Source organism: Myotis lucifugus, unplaced genomic scaffold (genome assembly GCF_000147115.1).
Source record: "Myotis lucifugus unplaced genomic scaffold, Myoluc2.0 scaffold_328, whole genome shotgun sequence".
Taxonomy (NCBI): Eukaryota; Metazoa; Chordata; class Mammalia; order Chiroptera; family Vespertilionidae; genus Myotis; species Myotis lucifugus.
The window spans coordinates 502,235-525,017 of NW_005871376.1; the positions used below are offsets into that span (position 1 = coordinate 502,235).

The 22,783-nt window shown below is 46.9% G+C and overlaps 1 protein-coding gene across 1 annotated transcript in view; it reads right to left on the reverse strand.

Annotated features, from left to right (window-relative positions):
• Window positions 1-22,783, reverse strand: part of BIN3 (bridging integrator 3) — a 39,908-nt gene that overhangs the window by 7,847 nt on the left and 9,278 nt on the right. Inside the window, exons 2-6 of the mRNA XM_006100736.3 lie at window positions 10,403-10,451; window positions 3,625-3,665; window positions 3,166-3,227; window positions 1,993-2,129; window positions 1,445-1,485 (exon numbers count right to left, since the gene is read on the reverse strand). Of these exons, the coding sequence (XP_006100798.1) occupies window positions 1,445-1,485; window positions 1,993-2,129; window positions 3,166-3,227; window positions 3,625-3,665; window positions 10,403-10,451 (330 nt within the window). The remainder of the gene's footprint in view (window positions 1-1,444; window positions 1,486-1,992; window positions 2,130-3,165; window positions 3,228-3,624; window positions 3,666-10,402; window positions 10,452-22,783) is intronic.

A 22,783-nucleotide genomic window follows, 5' to 3' on the forward strand; every position in this document is an offset into this window, starting at 1 on the left:
CAGCCCGGCCAGGGCTCACGCGGAGGTCAGCGGATCTGCCGGTGGAGATGGTGCCCGCCCCCTCTGCACTCACCCACCTTCCTGTTAGGTGGTGGGCTGCTAGGGTGGTGGGAAGCAGCCGGGACTTCTCTCCACTCGGCTCCAGAAGCCAGGCATCAGATTTCAAGGCCGCCTCGTTGGTTGTGAAATCGAGACAGGAGCCAGTCCCCATTCTCTGAGCTGGTGTCCCCTGCCTACCTCTGCCAGCCGTGGGTGCCCATGGCAGTCTCTGTGGCAGCCCCTGAGACCCCCATGGGCAGGATCTGCTCTGCCTTGGTCCTTCCTAGCCAGCTCTGGACCCTTGTCTGGAGACTGGTCAGCACCCACAAGCAATGGAAGCCCTGATCTCTCTCTCCTGGGCCTCCTCAGCACCCAGCTGCTCATGTGACCTTGTGACCTGGTGCTGAGCAGGGATTAGGGGCCAGAGGCCCAGGGAAGGAGCAGGGGTGCAGGGAGAAATCCCTTTCCACACCAGATCCAGCCTCCCCACCGTGGCTGAGCCTCCAGGCAGCCCTGCTTAGAACAAGCTTTCCTGAGCCCCACCCCAGGAACCTGAACAGGGAGTGAGGAGCTTGACAACCTCAGCACCAGGGGCCAGAGGATCAAAACCTGCTCTCTCATCTCCCTCCTGGCCATGATCCAGCCTGATGGTAATTAGCAGAGCCTCATTACCCGGCCCTGGGGAGGCCACTGCCAGGGACCACCACAGAGAGGTAATGCGGTGCAGCTGCCGGCTGGAGTGGGGCCTTTCTGGGTCAGAGGCTGCCTGGGAGAGGCCAGGGAAGAAGATGAAGTGATTCGGGAGCTTCAAGGCAATGCCCACCCCTTAGGGGACCTAGGGAATAGGCCCGTCTGATCGCTGACCAGAGCCTGCCTGACAGAAGAGGAGTCTCACAGAAGAATTTCTGACCCTGATAGGTCATGAGTGAGGGACCTTCCCAGGCGGGAACCCGTGGCGGCGCCCTTCCCCATGTGCAGCCACCCCCACATTTCAAAAGCCGAGTGCTGCAGGCAGCTGCTCTCCCAATCCGGCTGGGAGATGAAAGGCCTTGCTCATCTCCGCTGAGGGCTCGCCAAGATCTCTGCTGGCTTAACTCAGCAGGCTCTGTCCCACCGTCCTCCGACAGGAACAAAGGGGAAATGGCAGAACGACTGACCGGAGCACAGGCCAGCTGCTGAGGAGGCTCACACGCCCCATCACAGCGTTGGGCAGTGGCCGGTACTCTAGAGCTACCAGCAGGTCAACCCCAGGGCGCAGATCGGGTAGCTGGTGACCCCGTTGGTTTCCCGTCAACCCCAAGCCTAAGGACAGGCGGCTGGAAATGACATTCAGTCCCCAGGTGACCAGTTGACCTGCCTCTCCAAGGAGTGCCCTGAGTCTAGTCCCCAGATGACCTTTACTCACTTTTTCAAGGGCTCAACCACGGTCTTTTGAATCTGGTTCACCTGTGGGAAGAAAAACCCAATGACATCAAAACTGGGGGAAGCCAGACTCTTCCTAAAGGGGAGGCTCCAGTTCCTGAGAAGAGAAAGGAGACCTGTCAGGGGCACCCCCAGAGCCCAGAAGGAAGAGGGCCCAAGTAGGTCAGGCAGGGTGGGCACTCCTAACTGCAGCTGGGGTGAGGCAGAGATGGCGACCAGGAAGTCCAAAGGGCAACAGGAGCACCCTGTCCTCGTCCCTCATGAATTCCTACCCTGCCAGCCGCTGTCTGCCAAGGCCCATATGGCCTTGCTCAGTGAGGCTAGTCAGGCAGAGCGGACCTGCATCTCCCTCATGGCCTCAGTGTGCGTGATGTGAGCTTGTGGGAGCCACGGAGAGCAGGCCAACAGGAAAGAGCACACAGGCCTCGGGGGGCTGAGGGCACCGAGAGGAGCCTGAGCCCTGTTAAGGACTCCATGTAGGTGCTCCTCCAGATAGAAGCCACGAGCAGGGGGAGACCCAACCCCAGGCACCTTTTCCTGGTTGAAGGCGTCCATCCGTTTCATGGCCGTGTCCAGGGCTGTCACCATGTTCATAAAGTCCTGGTCTTGTTCGCAGAGGGGATTAGAGAGCAAGTCCAAGGATATCTTCACAGCAGATTTGGACATGGCTGTGAGAAGTCAGAGTTCAGGGAACTTGTGCAGGGACAGGCTTCCAAGCCTTGTCATTAGGGCTCCCGTCTTCCCTCAGTCCAGGGGCCTGCACCCAAGGCCAGAGGCCACACAAACGACAAAGTACCACAGAGCATAAGACACTGGTCCTTACTGGACAATGTTCATTCCTGATCATCTGATATTCTGGATCATTCTTTTGGGTAGCTTTACCTGCTGCAATGACAATGTTCTAACTCTGGGCTATAACAGAATCATCTGGGTGGGAAGCTGTCAGAAATGCAGATTTCTAGCTGCAAAGACTCTAATCCAGTCAGTCTGGAATCCAGGACGATGCCTGTCAGAAGCCCTCTCCAGGTGGCTGGGAGGTGCAGTGTGCTGGGGGGGCCAGGGTAGCATAGCACACAACAGCAGGGCAGCAAACTTACTGTAAAGAGCCAGAGTCCAGAATTTAGGCTTCGAGGGCCATATGGTTTCTGTTGCAACTACTCAACTTTTCCACAAACAATACCTAAAGAATGGGTGTGGCTGTGTTCCGATAAAACTTTATTGACAAAAGAAGGCCAGGTTTGGTGTAGCTAGGTAACCCCTGGTTTCAATGACACACTTACTGGAAAGGCAGTGGGGAACGATGAAGAAAGATGCTGTCCAGGTAACTCAGAACTAACTTCAAAACAAATAACAGGCGGTCTCCAAAAGCAGCCCCTTGGCTTGCTGCACACATAGTTTGGAGATGCTAGGGGCCAGGAGTGAGGGCTGTCATGCTCAGGCGTGCCCACGTTCTCTGGATCGCACTGGCCTGAGGCTCTGTGGCACAGGCAGCAGGAGCCAGCACTGCACCTGGCTGCGGCGGCGGCTACGCCCGGGAGAGGGGAGAGTGGGGCTCTGCTAAGTGAAGACTGACCTCCGGCCACTTCTCAGGGACATCTGTTGGACATCTACTAAGTGCACTTACTTCAAAGCCAGCCCTAAGGTGAGGGAGGAGGGTATCCACCTGTGCCCTGCCCAGTCCAGCTCAGGGGACATGCCACCTACCCAGGTCAGCATCGGTGCTCTTCTTCAAGTCCTTTTGCAGCTTCCTGGTCTGCTCTTCCAGCCTGCAAGGCAAGGGCACGGCCTGGTACCTGGCATCGCCAACTGGCTTTGGTCCCCTGCCTTCCCATCTACCTGAGGGAGGCCCCACTTGGTGCTCTGGAATGCCCACCGGAAAAAGGGGCCCTTGTCTGTGGGGACTTTTCCCTACACACTGAAGGGCCACTCTGAGCTCTGCAAGAGGCCAAGCACCCAGAGGCTGCGAGTTAACGACTGTCACAGCCACCAGTTGGGGGAGACTTTGTGGCAGGTGGTAAACTGAGCTGCTCCCGGCTCCTGGGGTGGTGACAGGAGCACCCGCTAACGGGCAAGCAGACAAAACTGTGCGGGAAGTGAGACCTGGCAGAAGGCCCTGGCCATTCTCCGATCCCAACCCCCTTCCTTTTGGGGTGTGACACTCACTGCTGCAGTTTTCCATACTCCCTCTCAAAGTCTCTCTCCACCTGTAATGAGAGAGAGAGAACTCAATCATCAGAGAAATGACAACACTTTGGAAAAAATCTGCCAGCCTCCAGACACTCCCTCCACACCCTCCCCCGTCTGCAGAAACAACACGGTCCAGTTCACACAGGCACCAGCAGGTCATTAACGACACAGTACCCCTGTGTTCCCAAATTAATTAAGTGTCTGATTTAGGGCGAGAGACTCCCCTCCCAGACGTGCCAGCCAGGCAAGTAACAGCGGCTCTTCTTCCACCGCAGGGAGTGGGGCACTGAGCGGTGTTCCCTCTTCTCACCCTCCCTCTGGGGACAGGTAAGCTGCTCACCATGTGACGCTCAGCCGGGGAGGCAGCAGTGGGCAGAGGCAAAGGCGGGTATGAACTCCACTTCTGTCTCTGCCACTGAGCAGTTCTGAGGCAAGGCCTGAGCAAGTCACCTCCCTGGGCACAGGCCTGGTCTCCTCACGGGTCCTACCTGCCAGCTCCGGGGCCATCAGGAAAGACCCTGTATCCATGCTCTGTGCGCTGGGATGTACCAAACACAGATACCATTACTACTGACTCCGCCGGACTCCCTACCGTCCTGGTCACTTAGCGATCAGATTTCCCGTGCCAGCAATGTTTACATTGAACGGGTGGAGTCCTGAACCTTATTCCGCCGCCTACACGTCAGGTGAGGTCAAGAAAGTGACTTGCATTTCCACGGCTGAATGTCCCCCCCCTCCCCGCCCCCCCGGAAAAAGGGGCCCCGCCATGGCTCTCAGGCACGTGGCCTGTGGAGTAAGTGACATCTCAGAGCCTAAAGGAGGGGACAGCGAGAGGCTTCTCCTTCCTTCTCATCCACAAAGGCAATACCAGGCCCTGCCACCGTGTGGAGCCTGTGGCTGAGGGGCTCTGAGAGGGAAACCTGGCTACATTCATGGAGGGAGCCAACGCGGCCTTCCCCAACTCAGCCAGGAGGCAGGTGCACCATGGCCCGCAGTGTATTGAGGAGGTGACGGGGACAGGGGTGAAGCTGCCTCTGCAAGGTCACACCACTGTGAGCAGCCACGCGCCCAGGCCTGTGCTCTTAACCGTCATTCCACGGCCAGGGAAAAGCTGTTTGCTGAGGAATAGAAGCCACAACCTCAGAAAGATGGCTTCTTGGCTGCGCCCCTGAGACCTTGCCAGTACAGGCTGAAGGTCCAGGAGTACAAATTTGCAGAAATCGTCAAAGCCATGCTGCTCTTCACCTGCCGGCCCTTCCATCAAAGGTGCCCCGGTGAAAGAGTATTCTAAGGCCCATCAACCTCAGACTCCACAGTCACAGAATGGCAGGACACGATTCAGGCCAATTATTTCATGTTATACACGAGGAGAATGAAGCCAAAAGAGGGATGTGAATCACATAAGGACGGCTAGAATTCAGACTCCTGGTGCAGGCCTTTTATTTATTTTTTTCAACTATATTCATCCATCCCATAATCATTTAAAGAACACCTATTAAGTGCAATGCATTCTGCCAGGTGCTAGGGATAACCCTGATGGACAACAGAGATGTGGGCCCAGGTGGGCATGATCAAACACACACGGATACCTGCAGGCAGGGGGAGCCCTGGGGAGGGGGAGGGCGGGGGCGGGGCAGTGAGAGTGATGTGGGCCCGGCTCAGCTGAGGTCCTCAGGACACCACTGCATGTCACTTTCCGCATTTAAACTGGGAAATTTAGAAGCAGGAACACATGGTCCTTTCCTGACTTTATGATCCTAGCATCTAGAACCCTGTACCAAGAGCAGTCACACTTCTATTTAAAATTGATCTCATTCCTTATGATCCACCAAAAGCTACTCTTAAGAAAAAATTCTAAACTCCCACTCCCACTAAAGCATATGTACCGTTTAGAGTTTAAAGTGTTACCTATCGCCAAAACCGGTTTGGCTCAGTGGATAGAGCGTCGGCCTGCGGACTGAAAGGTCCCAGGTTCGATTCCGGTCAAGGGCATGTACCTGGGTTGCGGGCACATCCCCAGTGGGAGATGTGCAGGAGGCAGCTGATCGACGTTCCTCTCTCATCGATGTTTCTAACTCTCTATCTCTCTCCCTTCCTCTCTGTAAAAAACCAATAAAATATATTAAAAAAAAAAAATAAAGTGTTACCTATCACAGGGGATTTGCAGTTTGACAGGAATGAGATCACAGCTAAAGGCAGAAAAGGCCTCCGGGGCCTGCAGGGGGAGATCTGTTGTGAGCAGAGGGGCCTGCAAAGTCGGCACTGAAGCTGGCCCAGCCTTTCTCCATCATGTGGGAGGAAAGGGAGGCGCTGGGAGAGACGGATAAGGCAAACTCTGATACTGGCCCTGGAGCCTAGCTAACATTGGAGCCTCATTTGAGTTTCTTGACTAGTACTGGGATATTATATTTGGCCTCACCCATGTAAATTTCAGGGGCTGACAACGAAATGGGGTAACAGCGTCAGCCTCGCCTACTTGTTTTGCAGATTCACAGAAGTACATGTGGAGTGCAGGGGAGGGCGCCTGGCCCATCGGTGGTGCCGGCCTGTTCCTCCTCCACACTGGGGCGGTGAGAGGACCACTGGGGGTGAAGCAGAGCAAAGCATGTGGTCCACTGACAGCAAGGGTACTCTTGATTTTGGCTAAGCCTGGAGTCCTGTGCCTGGGGGGGCTGTACTGGGCCCTCCCTTCATGGGACAATTTCCTTTCTTACTTTGTAGGATGTGAGCCAGTCTTTACATAGCAAAGGTACCGGTATTTCCCCCCGAAAAGATGAAATTAAAATTAAGGATGTCTTAGCTAGAATGCAGTTCTCCTAAAGATCAAGAACACGGAGTAGGTGCTCTGAGGGGAGGCGAGCGCCCCCGACCCCTGGGGCCGCAGCCCTGGCGCGCTCTGCTACAGTCCCCGAGCTGCGTGTGTGGGATGTTAGGAGCACCTGGTCCTCCTGGCTGGGGCTGCGTGGACTTGCACAGAGAAGGACTGCAGGTTTCCAACTGGGGTGGAGCATTCTGGCTGATGAGAAACTCGAGGTCTCACCCTGGAAGCTGAGAAGCGTGTTGGAGTGAGAGACTGGTCCTTTTACTTTATGTCCCTCACGGCCATCTGACAGCCTAAGAGAAGGTCATGAATATTTCACCTCCTCAGCCCTGGGAGCCAGGTGTGGGCAGCTTCTATAGCTCACAGTCCCCAGGCCTCTCTCCTCCACTGGGCATAGATCTGGGGGGCAGCACCAGGACTCTGGCCCCTCAGATGAGGAATAAAGGGACACACTGGAGTCTCATTCCAAGGTCTATCCATTCTGCGGGAAAGAGCCAAACACAAAAGATCTGAACATCTTTGAATGCTTGATGCCTTTGCCAAAAAGGCAGCTGGACCGCAGTCAAGAATGCGAGTGCAAACACATGTGCACAACTGTCAGCGGGTCAGAGCGGGCGGGTCGGCTGGCGAGGTTAGCTCGAGGAGAGTCAAGCACAGGACGGCTCAGGGTGGCAGGGAGGGGCTGCACGGCTCCCTGCAATCTCCCCGGCGCTCGGGTCAGGCTGGCACCTTGTAGGAGCTCAGTTCTTGTTAAGTGAAAGAATGGGTCAAGTTCCCACCCAAACCTGTGCTCCTCAAGTGAAAAGAGAGACCAGCCGAGAAGACCCTCTGCAAGGCTGCTCGAGGCGGGGGGGTGTGGGGGGGTGGGGGGGGGCAGCAGCCGTCGTAGGGCACAATGCAACAGGACAGGAATGAGGCTGAGGCCCCTCATGTCACATGGAAATCTTTCTGAAGTGAAGGCTCTCTCTGCCCGACTTCACAGAGCCCACCTAGCTAGGGATTGAAGTGCGTGCCTTCCTCTGGTGGGACACCCAGGGTACTTGCTTCAGAGAGCCCTCCAGCCTCCCAGGGACGGAGGGAGGGGTGGCTTCTTTTCGCCACGCCAAGATGCTCCAGCTACTTTATGGGATCGGGGGAGGGAAGGGACCAAGCAGAAGGTGAGGACGGGGAGGTGGGGGACCGTCCTTTTCAGTTCCACTGGTCAGCGCCTGCAGAGAACATGCCATTCCAGCCGAAGCTGTGACAATAATGGAATCTGCCTTAATAACCTGGGCACATGAGACAGTGAGGGCAGACACACAATGCTTTCTTTGTGCCTGACAGTCGAGTGTCTTGAGCCAAAAACCTCCTGAAACTCCCTGAAGATAACATGAACATTTCTTCCCATGACAGGGTGCTGTGACTTCCAATAACCCAGGCAGCCCCATCTGCTTCCCGCCCCGAGAGTGCCTGGGCAAGAACAACAGGGTGCGTCACCACTGCTGGGGGCAGCTGTGAAGATGCTGAGATAACCACAAGCCCTGGCGGTGTGCGGGGCAGGAGGGGGCTTGGCAAGTGGAGAACAAGACTCCGGAGAGGCAGGGTCTTGCTGCAGGCACTTTAGTGAACCTGGGAGTTGAGGAAGCAAATCACTCTATTCCCGCCGACACTGCACCGGGGAAGCCAGCTACTGGGACCAGCGGAGTCCTCGTGGTTTATCAACCTGCCTCTCTGCCTGCAGTGCAGTTAGTGTATACTGAGGCCTTACTATGTGCCAGACACTGTGCGAAGTACTTCGCATGCATCATCTCATGTGAGACTCATTACACATCAACGGCATGGGTCCTAGCATCACCCTCACTTTACAGAGGAGAAACTGAGCCTCAGGGAGGGTAAGGCCTTGCCTAAGGTCACACACAGCGCGCCAGAGCCAGGATGGCGATCCAGGCCGCGAGTCTGGCTTCTCACCCACTACTCGAAAGCCAGACTGTGCAGGGGAGCTGATGCCACAGTTAGAGACCACAGTTGCATCCCCAGTAAGACGGTGCTAGGAAGGGGCGAGGGCGCCACGGCCCACGGGGCCACACAGGCGCAGAGGGTTTTCTCAGCTCGTGCATCTGCCCTCCCCTGCGGAGTCCCTGCCACTCCTCAGACTGAAATACCCACAGATCTGCCCGTCAACAAACTCTGGCAAAGCAGCTAGAAGCTGCATTCTACTTTTCTGTGGAGAACAAGGCCATCTCGATAAAGGTTGGGGAGTTGAGAGGATTTTTGTTTGTTTTGTTTTTTGGTAGTGAGTGTTGGGAATACAAGACCCTTTTCAAAACCACTTCCCTTTCAGATCTGCCCTGGATTACACTCTGGAGACCCACGGCCACACCTTCCCACTTCCTGCAGTGGGCCGGAGCCCAACACTGCACGCCCAGGTTCTCAGTGCGCCAGCTGAGCCTCCACAGATGGTCAGCCTCTGCATGGGAGGTAGACTCGAGTCTTCCTCCACAGCCAGCCTGTGCTTGAAAAGGGGAAGGGCTCTTTTAACACGGGCCCATTTCCCTTTCAGTGACCTAACTTAGGACTTCCCAAAGATAGAGCCTTTGGTCAGGTGCTTGCTGAATACACCTTCCCGCCAACTGAAGCAGTATCTTTCCTGTAGCTCTGAGCTCTGAGCCAAGAAGGGACGAGGTTATTAAGACATGGAGACACGGAGAACTGCCAGGGGCTGGAATGACAGTCAAGGCCTCCACCAGGCTTCCTGGAGCTGTCACAGCGAGAGATGCTGACAGTTACGGTCTCCCAGATGAATACCAAGGGCTTCAATCAGATTCTGATGGGGGAAGGGGCGGGCTGCAGCAGCCATTCTTCACCGGAGTCCCCACACCTGGGGGATCTTCCCAGCCTGCGTGAGGCAGCACAGCAATGGCAGGGGTCCTGCACAGAGGCTCAGCCTTGAGCTCCAAGTCCAGCTCTGCCAGCAGTAGCTTTTCCTCGCCTTCGAGAGTCACTGAGACCCCTCATCTCGGTTCCCCATCAGGAAAAATGAGGAGGCTGGGCAAGATGATCTCTAAGGGCTTCCAGCTCTAACTTTCTAAGAAGATATGATTCCCTTTCTTTCCAATTCTGGAGATGAAATAGGGACAAAAACTGTGGGCTACAAGGGGAAAGGACTCCATTATCCCCGTGCTGAGTGACCCTGCGTCTTGGCTAGGAATATAGTTGACAGTGGAGACGAATGGACCTGGAGTCCTGGAGAAGCTTCCGGGACCTTCATGCAGCCTGAGGGGGCCAGACAGAAAGGCTGGGATGTGTCCTTGGCAGGGGTCCCTGTTTCAGGCTCCCTCTTAGGAACGTGCAGACTGTACGCCAGATCCCAGAGATGAGCAGTCAGAAGCAGTGTGTTTCTCCACACCTGTGGAATCTACCTCTTCCACCTCCCAGGCTGAGCTGAGGAAGGACAATGTTACAGGACAGGAGGTCCCTGCGAGCCCCTGTCCATGCCAGGTTCTAGAGCAGCGGTTCTCAACCTGTGGGTCGCGACCCCTTTGGGGGTCGAACGACCGTTTCACAGGGGTCACCTAAGACCATCGGAAAACACATATATAATTATATATTTTTTTGTGATTAATCACTATGCTTTAATTATGTTCAATTTGTAACAATGAAAATACATCCTGCATACCAAATATTTATATTACGATTCATAACTGTAGCAAAATTACAGTTATGAAGTAGCAACGAAAATAATTTTATGGTTGGGGGTCACCACAACATGAGGAACTGTATTAAAGGGTCGCGACATTAGGAAGGTTGAGAACCACTGTTCTAGAGCAATGCAACCGAGAATGTCAAGGCCCAGGCTCTGCCTTCCCAGCCCCACGCTGAGTCAACACTCTGATGCTATGCGAAGGCCATGCGAGACAGAACTGAGTCTCAGAATGCAAGCATCGGGTTACTCACTGTTTTGGGGACAATCTGTTTCTTGGGTTGCCCAATCTTGAAAGGAATCCTATAAGGCAAAGAGACAGAGAGGGATGTTAGGAGAAATGGGGAAGGATGTGGCTAAAAAGAGCTGGGGAAATACAGGTAAAACACAGTGGCAGTGGCTCGCTTTCTGCCACCCGCACCACGTGCCCTGTGGGTCTAGGACCATCAGCAGCCAGGCTGGGCTCTGGGACGGTCATGCTCCTATGGACAGCGTCAGATGGAGGTCTTGGGCACCACCTTCTGCCCCAGAGCAGGAGAGGGGAGATACTATACAAACAGCAGTCACCATAAACCTTGTGTCTCAAGGAGCTGCAAAGTTAGAAAGTACAGGCTCACTTAGATCGCTGTTATCCTAGAAAACACACCTTGAAAAGCATCATCAAAACCACACATCCCTATAGGTGCTTCCCTTTTCCCTTCAGAGGGACAAACTGTGGCTCTGAAGGGCTTCTTCTATGGCTGGGAGAGATGACAAACTGTAGGGGCATTAAGGATCAGCCGGGCTGGACTATTTCCCGTGACAACTGACGAAATCTAAATGAAGCTAACTCCAAGAATCTGAAATCTAGCCCAACTCTGCCTTGAACTTGCTAGGAGGCTCTGCACCTCAGGTCCCCCACTTAGAGATGGAAGACAGCTTGGCAGAAGGGCAGGTCATGGTCTAGGAGTCTCAACCTGAGCACTAACCTTGCCTCCGCCTCCGCTGAGCAGGCTGCCCTTCGGCAGGTAACCACTGCCCTGTGCCTTAATTCCCTACTCTGTGAAGCAACAGGGTTAAGCTAGATAATCTAGAAGCTTCCTTAACATGCTGAAAACCTTATGATTCTAAATTCTGAGAAAAGCAGTGCAGCCAGACTAGAAAGCAAACACAGTGCACCCCAACAGCTATAGACATGTCGGCTTCACCCCCCTTCCCAGGGATCAGCTCAGGGAAGAGGCTGCAGTAGAGCCCTGAGGGGACAGATCAGACCACCACTCCCACTCCTTTCAGCCTCTTCCATTCGAACCTCCTGCTCCCACTGCTGCACCCACCCCATCCACCGGGCCCCTTCCCTCTACACCCCCTTCTCTCAGCCTGGTTTCTCTTGGACCAAACTGTTGCTAAACCCAATGGTATAATTAACCACCGATAATAACCCCAGACAGTGATCTGGTTAGAGGATGGGCCAGCCTGAGTCACAGTGGTTTAAATTTAATTTCTGGAGGACATCCTGTTTATTGTTAACCCACCCCGTAATTTGGGAGTGTTAACCCTCTGGGGACTGGCTGATTCACGTGGCTTCTGTAAACAAATAATCTCTGGCTATATAATTACTGGGGGGAAAGGTAAGCTATGGAACTGAAAAGGAAAGAAAAAATGAAATTGCTATTTCCCTTTCTTAGACCTAAAGAGAAAAGGGTATGGACAGACGAGCTCCTTGATCCCTCCCTGGGCCCCCAGTTCCTTTCCCCCAAATCAGCTTATAGTTGACTGACACAATGGTTTTGGACAGTGAACAATTGCCCTCAAGGACCATTTGGGTGACAGTACAAATGAGGTCCTGGCGGCATTGAGAAAAGACCGACCCTGTGGTGCGTGAAGCATGTGTGGAATAAAAAGCTCAGACCAGGAATCAGAAAGCCCATCTCTGCCTCTGACTAGTTTTGTGATTTGAACAAACTGCAGTCTCTCTGAGCTCAGTTTTTTAAACTATAAAACACAACAGTTGGAATAGATGGTCCTTCCAGCTTATGGAAACCGAATCTCCATTCTAAGATCATGGAGTGTCGGATGAGAATGCTAAAGGATCCTCAGAGTGGTCTTCAGGACGATGCTAACGGAGTCTAGTACTGCAGACTAGGTACCAAGAAATTAAGAACTTACAGTCCATTATTTGTGGAGCCACAGACTCTCTCTCAATCTTAATTTAGAATCACAGTATTTTTAGAACTGTAAGTTACCATAGAAATGTTTCCAGTTTAAACCTCTCACTTGTAGATGAGAAAGAGATCTGGAGAGGTTCCGTGACCAGCCCAGGGTCATTCTGCTGGCTCACAGCAGAGTCAGGAATACACCATCAGGCTCTGACGTCCAGTCCAGTTTTCTCTCCACTACTCATAGTTTCACGCTTTCACATGCATTTGTTATTACAGTAGCCCCTTGGTATCCGGTGGGGATGCGGCCCAGGGCTCCCTGCGGAGACCAAAATCTGCTGATACTCAAGTCCCGCATACAGAACGGTGCAAACAGGGGCCCTCTGCATCCATGGGTTCCCAACTGCGGATGCTGTTTTCAATATGCAGTTGATTGAATCCGCAGATGTGAAACCTGAAGGTATGAAGCGCTGACTGTGTGTATTTTAAGAAATGGTATGTATTTTAAAGAATACTTCATTCCTTTAAAAAGTAAAGCATGCTCATCAGAGAAAACTTGAAAAATACAGAAAAGTATAAAAGAGAGAAAGGAGGGGGAGGAAAACCCCCAAATAGTCTACAATCTCATATATAAAAGATAACCAAGGTTATTGGTTTGGTATTAATATTTTAAAAATTTGCAGAAAGAAAAGAAAACGAACACAAATATGCCAAATGTTAGTAGTGGTTAACTCTAGGTGGTAAGAATATGATTACTGTTTTATTTTTACTCTTCATATTTTTCAAATAAACTAAAAAAATCCCTTTAGTTTTTTTCCTCCATGACTATAAAACTAGCATCTGATCAGTGTCAAAAACTTGGAAAACATGGAAAAACACAAATGACAAATACACAATTCCAAAATAAACAGTAATACCCCAAATTTCAGTGTGTACATACATGTGTACACATGTATATAAGTATTTACATAAATGTTAAAAGTAGAGGAAACATACCATGAATGTTTTTATATGCCAATATAGTTTTCATTGTTCTTTTAAAAGATACCTAGTGTTTCATTATACACCTGAAACATCGATGAGAGAGAAACATCGATCAGCTGCCTCCTGCACATCTCCTACTGGGGATGTGCCCGCAACCCAGGTACATGCCCTTGACCGGAATCGAACCTGGGACCTTTCAGTCTGCAGGCCGACGCTCTATCCACTGAGCCAAACCGGTTTCGGCATCCATGAATGTTTTTATATGCCAATATAGTTTTCATTGTTCTTTTAAAAGATACCTAGTGTTTCATTATACACCTGTACCACTAGTTTTATTTATACAACTTAAAAAATGTTTTTGATTTTAGAGAGGAAGGGAGGGGGGAGAAGAAACATTGATGTGAGAGAGAAACACTGATTGGTTGCCTCCTGTACACATCCCAACCGGGGACTGAACCAGTGACCTTCCAGTGTATGGGACTATGCTCCAACCAACTGAGCCACACTGGCTAGTTTTATTTTTGTAATTCACATTACTTACTGGTGGTCACTTCAACTGTTTCAAATTTCCTTTAATTATAAACAAAACTAATAGCTAAGTTTTTGTGCATATCAAGGATTAGTCACATAGGATAAACTCTTATAACTGAAATTGCTGGGTCAAAGAATATATACACGTTCAAGGCTTTGCTGTATTTGCAAATTGCCTTAGAGACAGACTAAAACAGTTTGTGTTTCTTAAAAGACAGAAATAGTTAACATTTTACCACCAGCCCTCTGGCCTGTTTAATTAGGATTTTTTCCTGGCTTGGGGTTTGCCTTTATCCTTTGTACATTGAGTGTTTACGGTATAGAAGCTTTTGTTGAATATGAAGACAAATATAGCCAATTAATCTTTTCCTTTATGATTTCTTCTTTTGGTGTAATCACACTGAGAAAGGCCTGCCTCTTCCACGTCAGTATAAAAATTCACCTATACTTAATTATTTTTATCCTTACCTGAAGATATTTTTCCATTGATTTTTAGAGAGAATGGGAGAGAGAGGAAAGGATAGAGAGAAATGTTGATGTGAGAGAAACACATTGATTAGTTGCCTCTTGCACACGCCCCAACCAGGCCTTGGGCCAGGGAGGAGCCTGCTACTGAGGTATGTGTGTGCACTTGACTGGAATTGAACCTGGGACGCGCCGATGCTCTATCCACTGAGCCAAACCAGCTAGGTCTACTTTATTACTTTTATGATTTCCTTTTATTAATCTAAATTTTACTTTTATCAGATTTACATATGTAAATAGTTTAATAAGGCACCAGGCTTTGTTAAGTAAAACATTAGGCTCTAGGCCAGTGGTCGCCAACCAGTGGTCCGTGGACCACTGGTGGTCCGTAAGGTCTGAAAGGTTGGCGACCACTGCTCTAGGCCTCTGAACCTCATTGCTGAGACCAGTGCTGTCACTAGCTCTGTGTTTCTGGTCGGCATTTGCATCTCCACATAAAAATGCTTGTATTGCTACTTCATGAGTGTTAAGTTTTAGCCACTAGCTATTTATCTTTTATTTTGGAAGAGGAAGACTTAACTAAACAAAAGAAATCTCTTTACAATCTCTCACCTCCGTAACACAAAGGCACACTGGCAACTCTCCTTCTTCTCAATCCTATATAATAAAAGGCTAATATGCAAATTGACCAAACAGCGGAATGACTGGTTGCTATGATGCGCACTGACCACCAGGGGGCAGATGACAGATGCAGGAGCTGCCCCCTGGTGATCAGTGTGCTCCCATAGGGGGAGCGCTGCTCAGCCAGAAGCTGGGCTCACGGTGGTGGGAGCCTCTCCCGCCTCTGCGGTAGGCAGACATCCCCCGAGGGGTCCCGGACTACAAGAGGGTGCAGGCCAGGCTGAGGGACACCCCCCCACACCAGTGTACGAATGTCGTGCACCGGGCCTCTAGTATATATTATAATTTGGTTAGGGCAATACTAAGTAAACTATTAGGAGCCTAATGGGATGCATTTTCCTTCCTGCAAACAGCAGCCAGTAGATTGTTCAGCTCAGCCAAGCCTTCAGAAGACTGCAGTTCTGGCTGATGCACTGAATTGTAACCTCCACAGTTTCCAAGCCAGATCCCCCAGACACTTCCACATCCCTGACCAACGGAGACTGGTATTGTTTTGAGACACTAAATTGTGAGGCAATTTGTTACACAGCAATATATAACTAGTAGCATTGCATGTTTTGCTTTCATTACAATAATTGTCACTTTCCTTTCACATGCTTAATTTTCCATGTATTTACCCCTAATTCCATCTCAGTTGTATAAATCTACTCCCAGTACATTAATTTCTATCAGGTATTCTATTATCTCCACTTTGGGTCACCTCCATTTGGTGTACAGTAGGCATCCTGGGCTCCTCCTTCATCTTCCTCACAGAAGTTCCTTTAGCCTCTCTCCCATGAATTTTGATACCTGGATTCCATGTCTTCCTTTCTTGATTTACTCTTCATTTAGGTGGAGAAAAAGTGTGTGCGAGATAATTTTTAAGACTTTGCATACTGAAATGCTTTTATTCTACTGTCACACTAGTTTGCCTGGGTATAAAATTATAGGCTGGACATAATTTCTTTCAGAATCTCGAAGGCATTGTTCCACTGGCTTCTCATCTCCCAGTACTGCTGTGATTTTCATTCTTTTCTGTGACCTGCTTTTATTTTCTTTATGCAAGCTTGTTGGTTCATAGCTCATGTAGCTTGTGGGTCTAATTTCACCCACTGTCCTGTGGTACTCAATAGGACTCCTGCAATTTGGCAATTTACAACATTTAGTTCTGGGATTAAAAACCACACAACACCTTTGTTGTGTCCTGTTTCTTATTTCTGAAATTCTTATAATTTTGATGCTGACCCTCCTGGCTTGTCCTTTACTCTCTCTGTTTTTTCAGTGTTTCCTTATTTTCTAATACTTCTAAAGAATTTTTCATTTCTATTGTATTTTTAATTTCCAAGAGCTCTTTTTACTTTTCAGGATGTCCTTTTTTAAGGTACTGTTTTTAATTCATGGATGCCTTACCTGAGGATCTTAATGATGCCTTTACAAAAGTTTCTTCTTCCTTTATAGTCTATTTTCCTTCAAGTTGCTTTTTTTCTGTTTTAGTCTCTACTTTTCATACTAGACACTTTCCTTGGATGTGTGGTAATTCTTGGTTATCTGCTCCTATATATGACTGGGGGAAAAACCTGACTAGAAGCTGTGAATACGTGAATAATTACTGTCTATTGTGTAGGGTAATCTGATTGAGCAGTTTTGTGGGGAACCCTGATGTCAGTATCTAGTCTTTTCTCCTGGGCAGGTAAAATTCCCTAGAGAAGATTCTTCCACTCTTTTGACTTGGGAATGAAGGCCCAGCTCAGCAATCTGGGAGCTCAGTGAGTACAAGAGGTCCTGTGTGTTTGTGTGTGCGCATGTGTGCACACCACATGCATTAATTCACTTCACCCTCCTGCCTTCAGTATAGGAATCCTGCCCTCAACTGTGCTTCAAGTGGGTCTGGGTTTTGTGGGCCTGAAGCTTATACAATTTTGCATGGTCTCCTAAAGAAAAAGAATACAAAATTACAAATATAAAAATAGGCATGAAAGTGACTGTTTATTTAGACAGAGAAAAGAGCATAATAAATTACAAGTTATAAAAGCTGACAACAGGAACATCAGAAAATCAAGAATAACCTAATATTTTTATTAATCATCTGCCTGACACACCTCTATATTTATTATCCTGTATTTTTTGGCTGCGAAGTCTATGATTGCCTCTTCATGTGACACGGAGTTGGTAACACCATTTTCTTAGAGAAAAAAGACAATAATTCAGTCAACCTCTAGTATGGTTGACTGAAATTTGTTTTCTACTACTGACAGTTTAGAAAGTTTTTTTTTCCAGCTTATTGGTAATATGTAAGCAATATAAATTTTAGGATTGCTGTAAAATTTAGGAAAATCTCATGTTTCTTTCATAAATAGACTAAGATTTCAGGGCACATTTCAAGTTTTCTTGCATGGTGACTAATCTTAATGCTCTCTGAATTAATGAGTAACCAGTTTGTCACTGCTGTCCTTGTAGGAGAGCGCATCATGAGATCTAGGCTGTCTTCACTATGCCTTCCATGTTAAATCCACCAGAAACTTACATGTTTTATCAATGTGTTCTATGATTTGGTCCTCCTCTTCGTTGGCTTATCAAACAATCATCACTTCTATTTAAAATTGATCTCATTCTCTTAATTTCTAGCTTTTGATACAATTAAAAAATGTTTTGTTGTACTTCACTTGATTTCAGAATATCTACTGATTTAATGGCTCATCTCTGTCATTTCTGTTTTGTGTCCCATTATTTTTGATCCAATTTTCCTTAGTCTTAAAATAAATTTAAAGATGGCCCCAAACGGTATACCCTTTGTGTATTTCCAACTCAGGAATCTGTAATTTCTCACTTGTCTCATTAAACTTTTCTAAAAATGCCTTTACAAATTACAGATAAAACAGCATACTCCCAATTCAACCCCTACCCCTGCCCTATCCTCCAAAAGGCACAGGCTGTTCCAAAGCTGCCTGACCTCAGAAGGAGGAAGTGAAGGCAGAGGTTTTAACTGAGTGCAGTATAAATACATTCTGAAGTTTACAAAAACACAGGATCTTATGAACACACAGCTAGGGTTCCCTCCAGGGCCCTGGAAAAGGCCCATGCAAGCAAGGGGCCATGAAGGTTAAGCTTTATTAGTGTCACACAGTATATCTACCTTTGTGTGCCCTACGACAGAAACTCCCTGTTTCACACTCCAGGGGAGTCCCTTCATTATTCTGCTCAGATGAGGCAAGGACAGTCTCCCAGTGAAATGGGGTTGGGGAGGAGATGGTAGGGTTCTGAATTTAATCATGAACAGCTTCCAACCAATCCTCCTGAATTGAATGCTCCGCTCACCCCACTTCTATAGGCACCTAGTGCCACCAATTCTTGAACCTTTGAGAATTCGGTGGTATAAGTTGGATGACTCCTAGTTTTCCTAAATGCCAGTTTAGGCTTTGGCTTTCTTGGAACTGCTAAGTCAGTTACCTCATGTAAGTGCGTTCCAGTTCCCAAATATTTTTTATTGATTTTTAGAAAGAAAGGAAGGGAGATGGAGAAAGAAACATCAATGTGAGAACAGAACATTCATTGACTGCCTTCCTGCACACCCCCCACTGGGGATCAAAGCCCGCAACATGGGCATGTGCCCTGATCGGGAAATCAAACCAGCAACCTTTCTGAGGCACAGGATGATATCCAACCAACTAAGCCACACTGGTCAGGGTTATTTATGCCTTTAAAAAAATTGCTTTACTGTGCTTCTTGTGGGATTTGTGAGGGAGATAAATTAGATGTATGTGTTCTATCTGTCATCTTCACTCAGAACCTGGTTTATTAAAATTTTTAAATAACAGTATTGAGATGTAATTCACATGCCGTAATAGTCATCCTTTTAAAATGTACAATTTGGTTCTTTTTAGTATATTCAGAGAGTTGTGCAACAATCACCACTATCTAACTTCAGATATTTTCATCACCTCCAAAAGAATTCCATATCTATTAGCTGACACTCCCACTTCCCTCCTCCCTCACAGCCCCCTGGCAACCATTAATCTACCTTCTGTCTCTATGGATTTCCCCTTCTGGACATTTCATATAATTTTTTTTAAAATATATTTTATTGATTTTTTACAGAGAGGAAGGGAGAGGGATAGAGAGTCAGAAACATCAACGAGAGAGAAACATTGATCAGCTGCCTCCTGCACATCTCCTACTGGGGATGTGCCCGCAATGCAACCCAGGTACATGCCCTTGACCGGAATCGAACCCGGGACCCTTCAGTCCGCAGGCCGACGCTCTATCCACTGAGCCAAACCGGTTTTGGCTGGACATTTCATATAAATGGAACTATATAATACTAGAGGCCTGATGCACAAAATTCGTGCAAGGGTAGGCCCTCCCAGCCCCGGCTGCCTCAGCCCTCGAAGCTGCCCTGGCTTCGTCTGGATGGTCATTCTGCTGTCTAATTAGCATATTAGCTATTTATTATATAGGATGTAGCATTTTGTGTTGGCTTCTTTTACTTAGCAAATGTTTTCAAGAATTACCCATGTTGTAGTATGTGCCAGTACTTCACTACTTTTTTATTACTGAACTAGAGGCCCAATGCACGAAATTCGAGCAAGAGTAGGCCTTCCTTCCCCTGGCTTCTCTCTGGCTGCCAGCAGGACCAGGCACCCAGGCTTCCCTTGCAGCCCTGGCTTTGTCCGGAAGGACATCTGGTCTAATTAGCATACTATGCTTTTGTTATAGATAATATTTTTATTCATTCATCAGGTGATGGACATTTAGGTAGTTTCCACTTTTGGACTACTATGAATAATGCTGCTATGAACATTCATGTACAGGTTTTTGTGTGGATATGTGTCTTTATTCCCCTTGGGTATATATCTAGGAGTGAAACTGCTGGGCCATTTGCTAAGTTGATGTTTAACCTTTTGAGGATCTCCCAGACTGTTCTTCCAAGTGGATGCATCATTACATATTCCCACCAGCAGCTTATGAGGGTTCCAACTGCTCCACCTCCTCACCGACACTTGTCATTGTCTGTCTTTTTTTTACTTTAGTCATTCTAGTATGAGGGCTATTTCTCTGTGGCTTTGATTTGCATTTCTCTAATGACAAATGTTGCTGAGCATCTTTTCATGTGCTTATTGATCATTTGTATATCTTCTTGGGAGAAACATCTATTCAAATTCTTTGCCTATTTAAAACTGGGCTGCCTTTTTCTTTTTATTGTTGAGTTGTAAGAGTTTTTTTATATTTTCTGGGTACAAGTCCTTAATCAGATACATGATTTTCAAATATTTTCTCTCTTTTGCGATTTGTTTTTCATTTTCTTAATGTTGTCCTTTGAAGCACAAAAGTTTTAGATTTTGAAGAAGTCTAATCTATTTTTTCTTTTGTTGTTTGTGCTTTTAGTATTATATCTATGAACTATTTGCCAAATTCAATGTCATAAAGATTCACCTCTATGTTTTCTTTTTAGAGTTTTATAGTTTTACCTCATAAATTTAGGCCTTTGATCCATGTTGAGTTAATTTTTGTGTATGGTGTGAGGTAAGGATCCAACTTCAATTCTTTTGCACATGGATATCCAGTTATCCCAGCACTGTCTGTTGAAAAGACTATTCCTTCCTGGCATCCTTCTTAAAAATCAACTGCCATAAAAATAAAAGTTTATTTCTGGACTCTCAATTCTATTCCACTAATCTACATGTCTATATTTATGCCAGTACCACACTATCTTATTTTCTGTGAATCTGTAGTAAGTTTTGAGATTGGGAAGTGTGATTCCTCCAACTTTGTTCTTCTTTGTCAAGACTATTCTGGCTGTTCTGTGTCCCTTGCAATTCCATATGAATTTTAGTGGTTTATTTTTTTATATTTAAATCATTGCCCATTTAGAGCTTGAGTATATGGCAAGCCAGTTGTATGGACATGATTTAAAAACGTATTTATCTTTGAAAAATCATTGTACCAGTGTCAAATACTTCTATTCCATACCATAGGCCTGTCTATTCTTTTGCCAAATAACATAGATTCAATTACTTAGGTTAATTAATTAATTAGCTCTTAATACCCAGTCAAACAAATCCCTTCTCATGACATTTCTTGGCTATTTTATTTTACTATTTAAGACGAACTTCAAAATCATCTGCTTAATCCCCTACCTCCTCCCCAGTCAGGATATTTATTACTGAAAATGCACTATATTTACAGATTAACTTTTGAAGAATCTATATATTTACAAATATTAGGTTTGTTCATTCAGGAGCATAATATTTTTTCCCATTCATTCAAGTCTTTTTTTATGTTCTTTAGTCTGGAGAGGTTTTTTCATATAGCTGCTCCACATTTATTTTGTTAAATATTAAGATTCTAAAGTAACACTTATATATGAAATTTTTAGCCCTACGAATGTCTTAGGTGTGGTCCATGAAATTTTATATTTTTGGTTATATTGTAATGAAATTCACTTTTTCATTTTATCTTCCTGGTACATAGGAAAACTATTGGGTGTTAAATAAACCAGTCACCACACTTACATACTGAACCTATATAGCCCAAAAAATTTAGCTAGACAAAAACAAACAAAACCAATTGGATTTTCCAAATAATCATATCTATTTGAAAATAATGATAAAATTTCCCTTTTCTTTCCCAATATTTTACATTTATTTCTTGTCTTGTGTTATGACATTGGCTAGAAATTACAGAAAAAATGCTTCAAGTTTGATCATCTTTTACTATTATAAATGAAAGAGAGAGATGGTTTCAGCCAGAACACCTCCTGAGAATAAGGAAATATCTTTCTGTTCCTAGTTTACTAATAAATACAACGATTGGATTTTTGAATTCAGGCAATGTGTTTTCAGCATACATATAGATGACCAGTTTTTTCTCCTATGACCTAGAATTGTGATGAACTATCAAATATATTTCCTAAGATGGAGCCAGCCTTTCGTTACTGAAGTAAACTCTACTTGCGTGCAGATTAATTAACTTAAACGTGTACACATCTTGCTTTCTGATTATGACATGTAAGCACCTCAAAGGCAGGGACCAACTGTTATGCTTCTTTGTAACTCTTGTAATTACTACACTATGCACAGTGCTATTTTTAACATTTCACTGAATAAATATTCAGTAAATAAGGACCTCCTTTATGCCTAGCATTAGGCTAGTTTCTAGGGATATCAGGATGAACTAGAGCAGTGATGGCAAACCTTTTGAGCTCGGCGTGTCAGCATTTTGAAAAACCCTAACTTAACTCTGGTGCCATGTCACATATAGAAATTTTTTGATATTTGCAACCATAGTAAAACAAAGATTTATATTTTTGATATTTATTTTATATATTTAAATGCCATTTAACAAAGAAAAATCAACCAAAAAAATGAGTTTGCGTGTCACCTCTGACACGCGTGTCATAGGTTCGTCATCACTGAACTAGAGAGACTCATTCTATGACCTCATGGAGCTTATAGCCTAGTTTTATGTACACAGTAAGCACTGAATGAATGAGTAAAATAAGTATATTGCCCCAGGGGCCCTATAAAATACCATACTCTAATTTAAGGTTCCTGAAAAAAACTCTTCTTAGATAAGGCTATATAAAGAACAAAGAAAGGTAATATCATTGTCTTTGGTCTCCCAATCCTTATCTTACTGAAACAAAAACTAAAAAGGATATCACCAGCCACAAGAACCAGCTGGGGTCAAGGGAAAGGACATTCAGTGGAGACCAAGAAAATAGAGCTGGCCTTTGGTATTGGCAGGAAAGCCTGGTGAGGTTACCAGAGTGTGGGTCAAGGGAAAACATTTTAAAGAGCCTAAGAGGAAACACGAAGGGAGAAGAGTCTCAGGGTTTATTCTGAGGCTGCCAAATGGTAGATA